The sequence below is a fragment of the Hydra vulgaris genome, chromosome 12, assembly GCF_038396675.1.
Source record: "Hydra vulgaris chromosome 12, alternate assembly HydraT2T_AEP".
NCBI lineage: Eukaryota > Metazoa > Cnidaria > Hydrozoa > Anthoathecata > Hydridae > Hydra > Hydra vulgaris.
Genome location: NC_088931.1, coordinates 43,822,997 through 43,840,000, shown reverse-complemented (window position 1 = coordinate 43,840,000; position 17,004 = coordinate 43,822,997). Strand labels below are relative to the sequence as shown.

General features: G+C 26.4%; 1 protein-coding gene across 1 annotated transcript in view; it reads right to left on the bottom strand.

Annotated features, from left to right (window-relative positions):
- Nucleotides 1–6,973, bottom strand: part of LOC100201404 (protein SAND) — a 123,386-nt gene extending 116,413 nt beyond the window's left edge. Inside the window, exon 1 of the mRNA XM_065813382.1 lies at nt 6,833–6,973. Within this exon, the coding sequence (XP_065669454.1) occupies nt 6,833–6,915 (83 nt within the window). The 5' untranslated portion in view covers nt 6,916–6,973. The remainder of the gene's footprint in view (nt 1–6,832) is intronic.
- Between the last annotated feature and the right edge of the window lie 10,031 nt (nt 6,974–17,004).

The window sequence follows — 17,004 nt, the reverse complement described above, 5'->3', positions numbered from 1 at the left end:
TAAGAAGTTCTTACTTGACTCTAATTAGAGCACAATTTCTTCTGCCATCTGCCCTGGTCAGCCAGACATAAGATGGTCTCAAGCAGTAGATGTCTCAGAAGGAGCTAAAGAGGGTTGAATCGATATAAATCATTGACATCATTTATGGACAGCCCCAAAGTGTTTCACTAAAAAAAATGAACAAAAATATCAAAGTTTTAAAGTTATTTGACCCAAACTTAATTACTTTAAAACTTAATTATTTAAAAATTTGAAATTTTGATATTTTCTTATGTCTAAAAAGCAAATGAAACATCAAAAAAAAAAAATTATCTTTAGGTAGGATTTGAACTCTCACCAATATAGCAGTCGCACCTTATAAATGACACAACTAATCACCCTAAGCGCTACATTAATGGATATAGGATAAACTATTAACTTTAAACTATTAAAAGGCTTTTAAATTAAATTAACTCAGTTGGAACTATTAACTGAGATGCTCCTAAATTAAAAAATATATTAATTTATTATATATTATGCTTTAAATATATATTTTTTATTTTCTCTGATTTGTCCTTTATTTATTTTATCATTCATTAAGTTTGTTTCTCTTTTCAGTTTATGGTTTGTTTATTTTTAATTTTCTTTTTAAACTAGATTGTTTTTTTCAGCGCATTTTTTAAAACATACAAGTTATTAATATACGCAAAAAAAATGTGACCAAGTTGTCAAAAAAAAACTATGAGTGGTCATATAAGGCGTGCAACCACACACGTCTCCTGAGAAGGCTTGTATTATATACTATTATTACATTTAAAAAAACAATCAGTTAAAAGTTATTTATATAGTTTGAAATCTTTTGATTGTCGAATCAATATTGGTAGTTTATTGTACAATGAAGCATAATGACTGCTTTGCAAAAGCTAGTTTCACACAAAGTATTCCTAAACATATTTGGTTACAAGGTATGCCTAAAGATACTTGGTTATTTCCAGTGTAATCATTATGTTATAGTAATTTGAAGTAATTATCTAAATTATAGCAAACATCAATGTCTAAACATTTTCTGATAAGCTTCCTACCTGATCAGGTGTTCTATTTTTTAAAAGAGAAAGGTTGTTGAAAAAAATTATGCTTGCTCTTTTTTCAATTAAAACATTCTTTAGGTGATTTGGTATAGTTTAACTAAATTGATCCAGGGTGGGTGAGCAACAGTACTATCATACTAAAGTACGCATTTCTAGCGGCTTGTGCACTTACATTTGACTAACAATCTTTGTCCACAACATTTTCTGGTATGAAGAGTCAAAATTTTGATCCAATGTGAGAGTATTGTCAATAAATATTTTTAAAAACAGACAAAGTTTATCAGTAATCCTTTATATTGTAAATTCAGTTCTTGATTTTTCAGTTTTGTTGCTGTACCAAAGAGCATTTGATAATTGATAACTAATTGATATCTTATTAATACCAAAATGTTGAGAAATTCTCTCTTAGTCTTCTTCTTTATCTGAAAGATATATGACTGTATCATTTGCATACTTTAGAGTGCATATCTCTGAAAAGGTATATGACTGTATTTATTGCATACTTTGTCTGCTAAATCATTTAAGAAAATTAAAACAGTAGTCCTAAAATAGATTTCTGAGAAACACTCAACAGCTAATTTATCTAATAATATTTTATATATATATATATATATATATATATATATATATATATATATATATATATATATATATATATATATATATATATATATATACATATATATATAAATATATATACATATATATAAATATATATATATATATATATATATATATATATACATATATATATAAATATATATACATATATATAAATATATATATATATATATATATACATATATATATATATATACATATATATATATATATATATATATATATATATATATATATATATATATATATATATATATATATATATATATATATATATATATATATATATATATATACAAAATAGAGTGCTCAATGTTCTTAAAAGAACAGAACAATAATAAATTATTCAAAAACCACTTGACAAAAACTTTTCATATAACACTGTGTTATATCAATAAAGAATCATCAGAAATAAATGATCAAATTAATAAAACTTCAATTCATACCAAAAATTAAATTACAGGAACTCATAAATACCTTAACTACTGTAAATTTTCACACATTTGTAGAATATGCTGACACTATTATAAAAAGAATTCTTTAGAATTGATTACTTCTGCTTTTTAATAAAAAATATTTTTTTAAGGGGGATTTAATGTAATTATTATTTGAGCTCACTTATTTTTTAAGGTTTTTAAGTTGAATTTATTTTTGTGTCTGTATTTAGAAATCAATTATAATTTTTTGTTTAATAAACATTCTTGGTTCACATGTGTAACTTTTTTCAAATTTTTCTTGAAGCCATAGAATGAATTTTTCGGAAATACTGTTATATGCAGGTTTCATTTTAGGGATGAACCAATTTAGTATAAAATCATCAATATTTTATATTTTATTTCCCATATGTATTTTGACAGCATGGTGTCTTTTGAATACTTTATTTTTAAAGGATTGCTTATGATCGGCAAAATGTTTTTTCCTCTCACCCCTTTGTTAAGACAATATATTGTTTATCAGGTACATTCTTAGAGAAAATAACACATTTATAAATCACATTTTTTGATAAACAATTTCCACTCATTGGACAATCGTTTTTTTTTTTGTTTACATTTTCAATTTCCTGTTGTTTTTTCATTTAGGATTTCTTGCTTGTTTAACAAACCATTATTGCGACCTTTTATAATTCTTTCTATATTTTCTGTGCAACTGTAGTTAACTTTAACTGTATTTTGATTAAAAATTTTATGCAATTTATTAGAGGGCGGGAAATTTTGTAGAATACATTTTAAAATTGTTAAATATATAATAGGCTCCTAATTAACATTTGTTGAGCACTTTTAATTATATTTTAACATTCCGTGTAATTATGAAAACTAATAACTTCACTTACCCTTTGAAAAACTGGAGTGCCACGGTGAGGAACATTCTAACTATTTAACCTTTTAGTTTTATAATAATATATTGGATGCTATATGATAATATATTTAGGCCTGTAAATCGAGCCAAACGAGCCAAGCTTGCCAGGGCTCGGCTTGGCTTGATTATATATTAAGAGTGTTCAGGCTCGGCTTGAGCTCGTTTCGAACATGAGATTCTTTGTTCGAGCTCGGCTCGTTAAGGATTAGTATTGTTTGAGCTCGGCTCGTTTTACATGTTGCTCGAGCTCGATTGGTTTAAAACTCAAAATAATTATTGTAACCTGTTAGTTTAAAGCTCGTTTAGTAAAAAAAAATTGTTCGTTAAAAGCTCGTCTGTAAACAACGCAAGTCCAAATCAGCAAACAACATAAACAATCCTACAGTCTATTAAACATGCAAATAAACAACATAATGAAATAAGATCCCAAAAATCTAATAGTTCAAAATAAAAGTTAAAACTAATAGTTCAATGTTCAAACTTAATGTTCAAAGTTCAAACATAATGTAAACTCCCACAAACATAATAATTCTTATTAAACACTGCACTCTAACAGTTCAAATAACATTTTCACAAATATAAGTCTTGCTCTCATTGCATTGGATAAATAAATAAATAAATATATATATATATATATATATATATATATATATATATATATATATATATATATATATATATATATATATATATATATATATATTCGAGCATTAATCGAGCCTATATGAACGAGCCTATGATGTTCAAACTCGGCTAGTTTTTTGTTCAAGCCTGGCTCGTTTACCATTCGAGCCGAACATGAACGAGCTCTTGTCGAGCCGATCACCGAGCCGTTTACGAACACGAGCCAGGATTTATAGCCCTAAATATATTCTACTTTATAACATGAAAAACATTGCTTTTCATGTCATTAAGTTGAATCACAAAGAAAGTCTTAATTTCATGAAAATATATATCAAAATAATAACAATAATAATAATAATAAAAATAACAATCATTGTTATTACAATATTACTGTTATTATATTTTCATGAATTAAAGACTTTTTATTTCATTCTACTTTATGTTGTAACAATGTGATAAATTTCAAAATACTCTTTTAGATTTCTTCTTCAAATTAAACATGATTCAACCATTTTTAATTTGAAGCAGAAATCTAAGCATTTCATATGGGTTCACAGTGTTTTATTTCAACACTTTCACAAAACCAAATAAGAGTAATAGACAATTTTTCTATTTTATCTGAAGCAGTTCATTTTTTAAACAATATTAAAATGACTAAAAAAAAGAAGTTTTACAAGAAGAATTATTTGTAATGAGAATTACCATGGTTGGAGAGCCATTGTACTCACCAAAATTATTGTTCAAGTCTTTAAGTATATGGCTGTATCTCGAGCATTATACAAGCGTTTAAGAAATAACTTTCAACAACCTAGTGTACAATCTTTAACAAAATTGACCTCAAAAGCAAATAAACTTGATACTGTATCTTTAATTTCCAAAATATTTCACAGTTGGGAAGACAAACAGCGCTCATGCATTATAATTGTTGATGAAGTATACATTAAAGCAACTGTCACATTTCATGGTGGAAAAGTCTATGGTCATGCTCAGGATAACCCAGAGAAGCTTGCTAGAACACTCTTTGCTGTAATGGTTAAATGCTTATTTGCAGGACCTACATTTACTGTTAGTATGGTACCAGTTTCTAATTTGGATTCCCATTTCTAATAGTGTTATTGCTAATGTGAATCTATTGAACAATCCAGTAGAAAAGTTATTTCTGTAATTTGAGATAACAATCAAGTAAATAGACATTTTTTTACTCTTTTTGGTACCATTCCCAATAAACCTTGGAAAACTAAGACAAATATATTTTTTTTATATGATTATGTCCATTTATGGAAGAATATATGTAACAATTGGCTCACCGAAAAAACTAAAGAGATTAAATTTCACTTTGGTGAAACTAAGGAGTTAGTTGCTAATTTTTATCTTGAGAAACTGCTAATTTTGATCTTGAGAAACTGAGATTGATAGAATTAAACTTGCTTATTACATTATCTTGTTTAAATGACTTATTTGCAAAGCCTGTAGGAAGGCAAAATGTGAAACTAGTAATAGGTGTTTTTTGTGAAGAAAACCTGAAAGCCTTGAAAACAAACCCAGTTATAAATCAGGAGCAAGTTATAGGTACTGTTGCTTTTCTGCAAATTTTTTTTTATGAATGGAAAATTATAAATGTACAAAGAATGTCTGACGATGTAAGATTGCAAGATCCTTTGTAAGCTGTCATTCAAAGTGGTAAAGACAATTGTCTACAACATTTACCAAAAATAGCAGAAATGTGCAAAAATATTGGTGCAAAAAATGGTAAAAATAGAATAAAAACTTTAACTTTGACAACAGCAGATGCAATATCTCACACATTAAGAGATTTAATAGACTTAACTAACTTTTTACTTGAAACTAGTCATGATCATCAATTCATTATGCTTGGTGATTTTTCAAGTGATCCTTTAGAGAAAGCCTATTTGGTTTGTTACATTTAATTTATGAAACTAGATTTCACTAGTTTGTTGAAATCATTATCTGAATATTTTATTTCGATTAATCAAATTTATTTTTATCATTCTCTTCCAAAAATAAACATTTGTAGTATAATCTTATTTAATATACTTTTAAATAACTATACAAAACTAGCTACTCCCCGTTCTATTAAAGAACCTGCAAAAAAAGTATTGAAGCAGCAATTAGAATAAAGAAAAAAATTTTGAGCCTTCTCCTGAGAAGGCTCAAAATATGTTGTTTTTTTAAAGGTTGTACACTACAAATTTTCAACTACAAATTGTTATTATAGATATTTATCCAATTTTAAAAAAATCACTTATTGAACTGCAAGAAAAACTTTTTTAGAAGGCGTTAATTTATGTTTACCAGAAAAAAAATTTATAATTATTTAAGATGTTTTTAAAAGTTTATGCATTTTAATTAATTAAATTCCAATAAATAGATAGATATAAATACTATAAGCGCAACAAAAAAAAAATTACTAAAGTTTAAAATAAATCTATTAAAGAGTGAGCTGATGGTCTGCTGATTTTTTAAGAGCGACTATCAGTTCAAGTTTTTGTAAATGAATGCAATACAAAAACAGTAAAAAAAACCTAAGATTTCTACTAGATATGTTATGTTATGTTAAAACTAGGACAAAGGTCACTTTATTAAAAGAAAAGAAGTTCGAGAAATGTTTGAAAAAATAACAAAAAGAAGTACTTAAAACAAAAATAATTCACTACAAATTTTCTACGCTTTTCTATATCTGCCAAGAGTAACAAATATAATTTATTCTATTTTGTAGAAGTTTTTGTATTTGCTTTTTCGTTATGTAATTTTTGTTTTTCGTTTTATTGTTTTTGTGCTTGCCTTTTCGTTTGCGTAAAGTTTGTTATTATTTGTGCTGTTGTTGCTAATGATTTTTATTGTTGTTATTAATTGAGTGTTTTCATATTTTTTTGACTTTTTATTTAATTTATTATAGCTTAATTATTTTTTTATAAATAATTTAATTTACACTTGCTTTCATTTATTAATATTACTGTTGAATTTTTTTGTTTGTTTGTTTATTTTATTTAGATGTCACTCCAACGACTAGTTTTTAACTATATAAGTGACACCTAACCTAACTTTGTGAAATTACAAAAATTTGTAATTTTCAATTTTTGGTTAAATAAATGGATAAAATAATAAAATATAAAAAAAAATAAAAAAAGGGATAAAATTGATACCTTGCACCAGGTTCAGTTCCCACTAAAACATCTTCAACTCCTAATTCTTTTGAAGTTTCCACAGCATTGTCAGCCAAAGCCATTTTAAATCATTTTAATTACTAGACTAAAATATTTATATTTTTAGCATAAATATAGCATAAATAAAACTGTTTTTATGATTACCAGCAAATAAATAATAAAATTATGGAATAATTTAATAATAATAATATTTTAGTTTTAATTTTATACTTTAAACCTTAACTTAATTTATTATTTAAAAATGAGGAGAATTTTTTGCTGGAAATCATTTGCACAAAAAAATCATAGCTTAATACTTTTTGTTAAAAAAAACAAAACAATAGTAGACAACATTAATTTTTTTAAATCTTTTTAAAAGCACTTACCATTACAACTTATTTACTAAAGAGTAAAATGCTTCTAAAAGGGCTAAGAATCTTCATAAGTATATTTTATTTATTAGTATATATTTTTTAAGAAATAAAATTGACTTTAATTCATTATTTAGTATTCAAGAGAAGCAACTCATGGGTATAGCGTAAACTCAAAATATTTCATCAGTTTAAATTATATTTGAGAAATTGATAAATTTATACCAATTGATAAACTTAAAATAATTGGATAGAATTTATTTTATGAATCTGCATATATTAGCAGAAGATTTTGATTATTCTGGCATTCCTTAAAGAAAATTAAAATTATTTAATATTGATTTAAACTAAAAAAATATTTTTTAGTTTTATTCTGTATCTAAATAAATAAAAGTTCAAATAAATTGATTTTGTTTTAAACTTCTATAATATTATCTAAATAAACTTTTAAATCTAAGAGCAATTAAAATTTTGAATTCTACTGGAATAACAATTAAGATAAAACAATAGCTAAATGGGGCAGCCAGTCACTTCGAGTTTTGATCCCAATCATTAATAACGAATAACGAAACACAAATTAATAGTAAAATTTCTTTTTTTTCTTTTTTTCGAACCTAGCGAGACACTGTATGTACACAAATTATTTGCCGGTCTCCGAAATAAAATGTTCTCTAGGGCATATTTTTAAGGTGCCCAAGAAGTCCTCATGATCTTATCTTAGAGCACCGTGGATGAGCATTTAATCGGAAGATCACACCTCCTTCTAAACCGATGTCGCAAAACTTGCCCATACGTAGGGTTTGAACCACGTATCCTTTGTTTCTGAGGCGTTGCCATTGCACAATCCAACAAAGGAAAAAAAGGGCAAAAATCATAAAAACCAAGTTTTAATTTTTTTTAAACTTTAAATGCCAATTTTATATCTTATTTGTAGCTGCATCTAAACCAATTAGTTTGGATTTAAAAAAGGTGGACGTCGAGTAAACATTAGACTCAAACTCATGCTGACAGAAATTTGTGTTAAAATTCCTATTTTGAGTTTATTCTAATTACTTCGTAACTACTGTTTTAAGCATATTTATATACCAGCGTAAAAATAATGAAAAAGTCTATCAATATATGCAATAAAATTAGTTTCATTTCATTTATTTTAAATAAAAGTATATATATTTATGGTGTTTTTAGTTTGTTTATAACTTTAAAAGCTAGAGATAATTCGTTGTTGATGGCCGGTGGAAATCTAACCTGCAAAAAATACTTAAAACTTAGTTCAATCAAGTTTGATATCAACTTTGATTCATTAGCTTTTCCGTTTAAAAAACTTTTTTTTTGATTTTTTTTTTTAATGTTTCTAAAAAAGAAGACAGATGACATTTGTATCAATAACCAATAATGCTTACTTAATTCAAAACAAAGTTCAAAGATAAATAAAACCACAAATTGTGTAAAAGCTTTTAAAGATGATTATTAAGTATAGTGACATTGTTTCAATTATAAAATAAAATAATAAACATTACCTAGGTATTAAAAAATGCTTGTTGCATTGTGAAGAAAAACATTAAAGAGACCTAAGGAAGTAGAAAAACAAGTTACAACACAGAAAATAAAAAGTTTAAAAAAGCGATACAACGAACTTTCGAGAAAGCAAGGTTATTCTTCTGCAAGATTCATGAAATACCATGGAAGTTGACTTCAAACTAAATACGAGCTTCCAACAGAGCTTAAATGTGACACTCAGCCACCTAGTTCTGAAAAAACGAAAAGAAGAAAAGCAACTATGCCATTTTCGGAGATGTCTAGCAGATCCAAACGCCGAGTTATTGCTAATCTTGTATCTAATAATAAACCCGAAACTGATATGTACCTAAGAGTTGCTGCAACCGTTGCTGCACAACATGATAAAAAAAGACTAATCTCATTTAATCAAACAAATTAGTCAAAATCAAAATTTGGCAGCTGTATTGAATAAAATTAACTCTGAAGTTGTGAGAATGCTACCGGAACAATCATTGTTGTTTCTTTTTGAAACGAATTTGTCCAAAGATTAGTATAATCAAATAAAATTTGCAGCTAAAAGTCAAGGCGGTGATATTTTCTCTTCTTATAAGTTGGTATCAGCTGAAAAATCTCAATGTTGTCAAAGTGAATTATTGCAAACACAAAACTGCATTGAAGTAGAATAGAAGCATCTATTAAGACTGGAAAGAATTAGTAATCGGGATCTGGAATCTAGAAAGAATTAGTAATCGGGATCTGGAATCTAGAAAGAATTAGTAATCGGGATCTGGAATCTAGAAAGAATTAGTAATCGGGATCTGGAATCTAGAAAGAATTAGTAATCGGGATCTGGAATCTGGAAAGAATTAGTAATCGGGATCTGGAATCTGGAAAGAATTAGTAAAATTAGAAAATCTGGAAAGAATTAGTAAATTACAGCATGAACTTATTGAGAAAGATATTGGAGAAATTAATGTTGTTTAATAGGGATTTATAGTTTCTTATTGCTTTGACGGTAGCACGCAACAAGCAAGATTCAATCAAGATCTAAGTGAAACTTTTAGTGATATTTCATTTTTTGTGAAATCTATGATTCGTTTAAGATTTCAAACAAGCTCTGGAAAAATTTTAGACATCTTCATTTTAGCGGTATACTGTGAGCGGTTTCTCTTCAAAAGATATGAATAAACTAGTAAATTTTACACAAGGAGTACACTCCTTGTACAAAATTTACTAAGAGTATACTCCTTGAGGTAAAATTTGATAGCTTGTTCATATCTTTTGAATAACAACCATACACAGTACATTAAATATATTTAATGTTAACCCAGTAGCTCTACAATATGGTTTAAGCATTCTTCACATATAGCATTCTTCACATATCGCATTCTTCACATGCATATACGCTTCTTCGAAGCAATGTTGCACATTTCTTATAAACAAGTTTCGCCTAAAAACAAGTGCATGGAAAAGCAAAAATAAAAGGAAGATTGTAATTCAAAGCCGATTCAAAAACAAACTTAACATTCATATAGACATGCCAAAATCAAGTGGTAGCAATATTAATACAGGAAACGTTGCAAAAAGGCCATTCAAAGATTCGAAGCTCTTGTCTGAAATTTTAGACATTGAATTGGAGCATATTCAAAGGTTAAGAGTACTTTTGTTGTGTATTTCTTATCGATTTCCAAATGACTCAGTCAAATTAAATGACTATTGCTTCTCAACACCATCACGGTATGTTAAATTATATAGAAAATTTCCTATGACTCCCACATTACATAAACTTTTGATACAAGACTCACAAATCATATCAAATTCAGTTGTACATGTTGGCATGTTATCCAAAGAAGTTTCAGAAAGTAGAAATAAACTTTTTAGATCAGATAGAATCAATTATGCTTAAAAAGATAGTCGCCAAAACAACGTCTTTGATGTATTCATACGTGCAATGGAATCTTCAGATCCAATTCTTTCAATTTCAATGTTACAACAAAGAAATCAAAAGTACAAGAAACATAAGATGCCATTTGAGAAATATTAAGAAATATTAACCTTCAATACAAATATTATTAATGAAAACTTTGACGATGATTCTAATTTTTAAAATGGTATGGATGATTTTGAAAACAGTAATATGTATGAAACAAATGTAGATTCTAAAATATATCAATAAGATGATGTTATGACCTTTTATAATACAAAATAGCAGACCTGGCGCCATGGTTATAGTGTTGAAAAATATGAATAAAATTTTTTTGTAGAAAAAATTTTATTCATATTTTTATATTATATTTTATACTTTGTTTTTAAAATTTGGAAGTAGTTAGAGGAGGGAGGGGTATGGGGAAAGTTCAGCCCGTCATTCCCCTCTGTCGCCGTGATTCCTTTTATAAAAATGCATTGTTTTACTATTTTTTTTCTGGAAGTTTTCGATATAAACTATTTTGATATAAATAATGCTGTAAAAAGTGAAATCACTGAACGTCAATTTATTGCTAAAGAAATACTTATAAGACTCTATTTTGAAAATAATGGTGACAATTTTTTCAAAAATCATTTAATTGTTTTTCATTCAATTTAGTTTGTCTGTTTTGCGGCCATTTTGATTTCACTACAGTTTTTGTTTAACTGTTCAATTATACATCTGATTAAGCGGAAAATTAGCAATAGAACAGTTTTTAAGAGGAGGAAGCAGAATATGATATTTTTTTTTAATGAAAACAATTAGAATTATATCTTTAGCTATTTTTGAAAATCTAACAAAGGCGGAACATAGGTCAGGTAGCCATGGTAGCATTAGTTTTTTGGGAATTTTTGCTTGTGTTTATTAAAATATATATTTTAAAGAAAATTTTTGATGCAAAATTGAGAAGTGGTTTTTTGAAACTTGATGTAAAAATATAGGAGTATTATGCAGGCCCGTAACAACCGAGGGGACAGCAGGGGTATTTATCCTCCCAATAATTTTTCAAGTAAATAATTTTGAAAAAATTGACTGAAAAAATGACTAAAAATAAAGGTTCTTAAAACTATTTCGGGGCCCCATAATCAAGCACTGTCACCCCCTCCCCTATATTATTTTTGTTTCTACGGGCCTGTTATGTAAAAAAATAAATATTATAGGTATGTGTTGATTTGACATAATTTGTTTTTAAATGAATTGACATTGACATATTAGCGCTAATTTACATCTCTACCACCCTATTTTTATTACTATCTTTTATAAAACTATCTTTTAGCCTGACTTGCAAGGGAGTGCTGCTACATCGAATGAGGGTTTAATTGGGGCAGGCAGTCTATCAATTAATAAAAAAAAAAAATTCCGGTCTTGCATTTTAATTTTTGTTTTTTGTCAACAAAATATGGAAAAAACTTTCTGACAACATATAAGAGTTCTATATATATATATATATATATATATATATATATATATATATATATATATATATATATATATATATATATATATATATATATATATATATATATATATATATATATATATATATATATATGTATATCATATATATATATATATATATATATATATAATATATATATATATATATATGTGTATATATATATATATATATATATATATATATACATATATATATATATATATATTCATATATATATATATATATATATATATATATATATATATATATATATATATATATATACATAACTCTTATATGTCTTTCTAGTTAATTTGGCAGCCAAACTGCCAAATGAGCTGAACCAAAGAAAATAAATTGTTACGAATTATTGCTGAGTCAACCATGAAGAGCTAGTTCAATTAATATTTTCGAGAAATTGACTAATCTCAAAATAGCACTTGCAATTGGATTTTAAATTCCTATTTCATTTGGAAAGTGGCAATCTATTAAAGCAACCAATTAATTTGGAAACACCTTTTAGTTTCTTTGCATATGGTAATAAAACATGGTTGGTTTAATCAAACCTCCTCTGTCTTTGAATTTTTAAAAAGCTATTTTACAATGAAAAGGGAATACTAGTGCATTCTGACATCTAATGAAGATATTTTTTTTTTGAAGTCATTTTAGCTACGTATCCAGCAATATATGAGATCAAAGCTTTTTTGTATTTAAATAGATTGTTGCTGTTTGTAATATCTGCATTATCGTGATCACTAACAGTTGGTTCTCTCTCCAACAAACCATATTTTCTTATTAATTCAATTTTAGTCAAAGATATTTTAGTACTGGAGTCAGCAAAAGAATCGTCTAGAACATATTATATATGAGTTTTATCTCTGATGCTGCAGTTTTCATTTGAACATTAAACGCTAATTTGCATCAAAAGTCATTTGTATGTGGCTGTGAATTGTTGGCAATTGATATTGTAGTTAAACATTTCTGCAGATCTCACAGCACCAAAAAAGAGCTCTAGATGGTTTTGACTGTGTTTACATGTTAATAAATAATTTAATGGTGAACCTTCTTTTTCAACCCAGTCGAGAAATATATCTTGAACAGATTTAATTGCTGCCAAATATCCGATGAAACCAGTTTTTCGATTATACAAGATCATTTGTGTACTAGTAATCTCTTTAGACTAATGATATGATATGTATCCTTGAGCAAATCGTTTTCTTGAATTTTATATATCAAATAATCAATCTATTATGCGAATAATCTCAAAAAATAATTGTATTGAGTGATTATCCTTCACTCATACAATTAATTTTTTGAATAATTTAACTTCAATAATTTAAAGATAATTGTATTGATTGATTATTCTTCAAACTATAAGAAACTATTATTTACTTTTTATTTGTTTTAAAAGTTGTTATAAGTAACTATAATTCAGACCTGGTTTTTTTTTACAAGTATAAGTGACACTTTAGAATACTTTATTCAAATAGTCTATGCAATAATAGAATTCAAGTATAATATAATTTAAGAAGGAACCCCTGAGTTTTTGTATACTGACAGCACTCAGTTTACAATTAATGCAGCATTTGTACAAAATGGCATCTTGCTAAAAAAAATAGAGAATAAAAAATTGTAGGTAGAATTGATTGCCGCTTACCATGCTGTTATGTTATTAACCTTCTAGCATACAGCATTGGGTAACTAAGAACTAAAAGGTACATAAATTATGCATAAGACTTAACTAAATTTGTAAATGCCATTTAATAATAAATTCAATTATTCAAAAAAATGATTTATTTTTTTTCTCTAATATTTTTAAAATTCATTTGTTTTCTTTTATTTTTAACAAATGTATTAGCTTATTTAATTGTTTTCTTTCGCAGTTTGATAAAACCATATAAAATGTATATCGGTTATACCGCTAGGAACTAAAATCGCTGCCATCTAGGGAGGCCAATTTTGGCTTCAACTTTTTTTGGAAAAAACAATAGAATCCGCTATCCAGTTATATTTTGAGATCAGTGACTTGGACGTTTTTGGACGTCCAAAATCGTCCAAGTTTAAAATAGTACGTCCTCGGACGTTTATTGGACTTACTTTTACGCATGCGTGAATATAAAATATTTTCAAAACGGTTTAAAAAAATAAGTTTCAATATTTCAACTTATTCGATAACCATAACTATTTTATTATAGTTATACTATATATAGTTATACTATATATAGTTCGATAACTATAACTATATAGTTATCGAGTATTTACTTATGGTTCAACTATATAGCTCCATAATAATATCTTTTTATTTAGATTAATACATTTAATTAACAAATATGGACTGTAAATGGTAATCAAACAGGCAAAATATTTTTCCTTCAAAAAGTTTATTTTGTGAGCTCCATGAGTCATTAACTTAAAATTAAAATCAATAAATTCGAAATTCTTCATACTAATAATAGAACTACATTTCTTTATTTTTCAATATAAAATTTAAAATTTTATATTGAAAATTAAATTTGTATGCAAAATAAATTGATTAGATATCTCATACTATAAGTTGTAGAGATTTACATAAATATAGTTGTAGTTGTAATATATTTTTTAAATTAACATAGATCTCCAATAAAGATTTAGTAGAAAATTATTTCTTGTATATATATATATATATATTAGGTACGTGACATGAAGTTTTTAAACTAATCAAACACTAGGTTGTTATTTATCATTGGAAAGGTTTTTAATTCAGTATTTTAAAGGTGAAAAAATGATCAAAATTGAACAATTCTACAATTTTATCATTTTTGATATATGGATTTTTTAAGAAAACTGTGATCAAATTTGAGTTTTTTCTAACTTAAAACGTCATAACTTGGTCAATTCTTATCGAAATACATACAACTTGGTATCAAAAGATAGGTCTAGCAAAGGGAAATATGTATATACAAAGGGTGTACGAAGGGCTTAGAGGGCCGTTTACAAAACTATTTATTATATTGACCAATAGGTGGACAAAATAGGAAAAATTTTATATATATATAAGGAGAAATTTATTAATAATTTATTTGTATTAAGTTCTTTAGTTACTAGGACTTTAAGCATTTGAATATTGAAACTAAAGAAAAAAAAACTACAAACAAGCGATTTCGATGACACCAATGTTGTTTGATATTTTAATTGCATCTACTTTTTTAAAACAAAAAACTAATACATATTATTCTAGAGTATCTAGAGATAAGAAAAACCAATGTGTGAAATATTTTTGTCATAGCATGTTATCTCAGATTGAAAATCACAGATAAAAAAAAAAATCTTTAAGAAATTTATTTTATAACTAATAATTAACTCAATTTGCCATGTGCTATCTTATATTTATTTGAGCTATATGATGCTTCAGTCGAGTTTTAACTGATTGCTTGTCCCCTTAAATCCCCGTTCAGATTCTATATATGTTTTAACTAGATTACTATGGTACTAAATTTTGCACAGCAACAATTCATTTTTACATTAACGTTGTTTTAACAGTATTTTATTTGCGCTAAGTACACAATATTGGGTGTATGTATTAAAATGAGATTCACAGTTCTTATGAGGTTAATTTTGTTTGGTTGCTATGGATGTCTTACTTTGCATAGCATATTAACAACATATTTTTGGTAGTTGTTAGTAATTTAATTACTAGCAACTAAATTAATTATTAGCACAAATTTTTTCAGTAGGTGTTAGTAATTTAATTAGTAGTACTAACAGTAATTTAATTGCTTTTAATTTTAATTACTAACACTTGTAGTTACTTAATTACTAACAAAAATTAGTAGTCCACGCGGCATATATATTATAACATTAAACTTTTAAATACAAAATATTTGCTATAAATATTATTTAGATATGGTTTTATTTAAACAATTTAAATATTCGATTTGGTTTTATTTAAACATATGGTTTTATTTAGACATTCATAATTTCCTCCGAAAAAACGATCTTAGTATTTCAAAACAAAATATTACTGAAGATATATTGAAATTTATTCAGCCAAAATTAGCTGAATTTAAAGACGTTGATTTTAGACATGTTTTTAAATGATTTGTTTACTTGCTTGAAAAAAGTGGAAATCTGCAAACTATACTGTCAAAAATTTATAAATATATATGTGTGTGTGTAAATTATGTTAGTATATTTTACAAATAGAGTGCTCAATGTTCTTAAAGAACAGAGAACCTCTCGCTTATAAAGCAAGCGCTCTACCATGACACAATGCGATTGTGGCATTACACTTATGCGTCCGTTTAGCATATTTGGATAAGGCGTTGCACAGTAGGCCAGAATTTACTTGTGCTGGATAAAATTCATAACTAATTTGATATTAGGGCTATATTCACTAAAATTAGTAAGAGTACTAATACGATGTCGGCGCTTTTTAAGAAGGTTATATTTTTTATTTTGCTTAGCAACAACCTATTTTTGTTATCTGCAGATGTTTTACAAGTGCTATATTCACTGAATTTGACATGAGTACCAATATGAGATCACACTTCTTATAAAAGCGATAATTTTTTTATTTAGTTGCTATGGATACTTATATTGCTTAGTTACCAGATACTTTCCTTAGTTACAAAGTGGTAAATTGAGTTTTGAATAAATTTTATCAGATTTTTGACCCACCTATATTAAATAACGATATAGGTGTATTTAGGTAAATATTGAATAACAATATAGGTGTATTTAGGTAAATAATGTTTTAGGAATAATAAAAACAAAAAAAAGTGCAAGAAAACATTGCCAATTTTAAATTACACCAAAAAATTATATCTGAAGGAAATGCTTTGTGATTTGTTTGGTGTGATGTTGATTTACGCAGTGATGAAATAACAGGATCACTGGAAACTAGGAGTCTATTGATAAGATC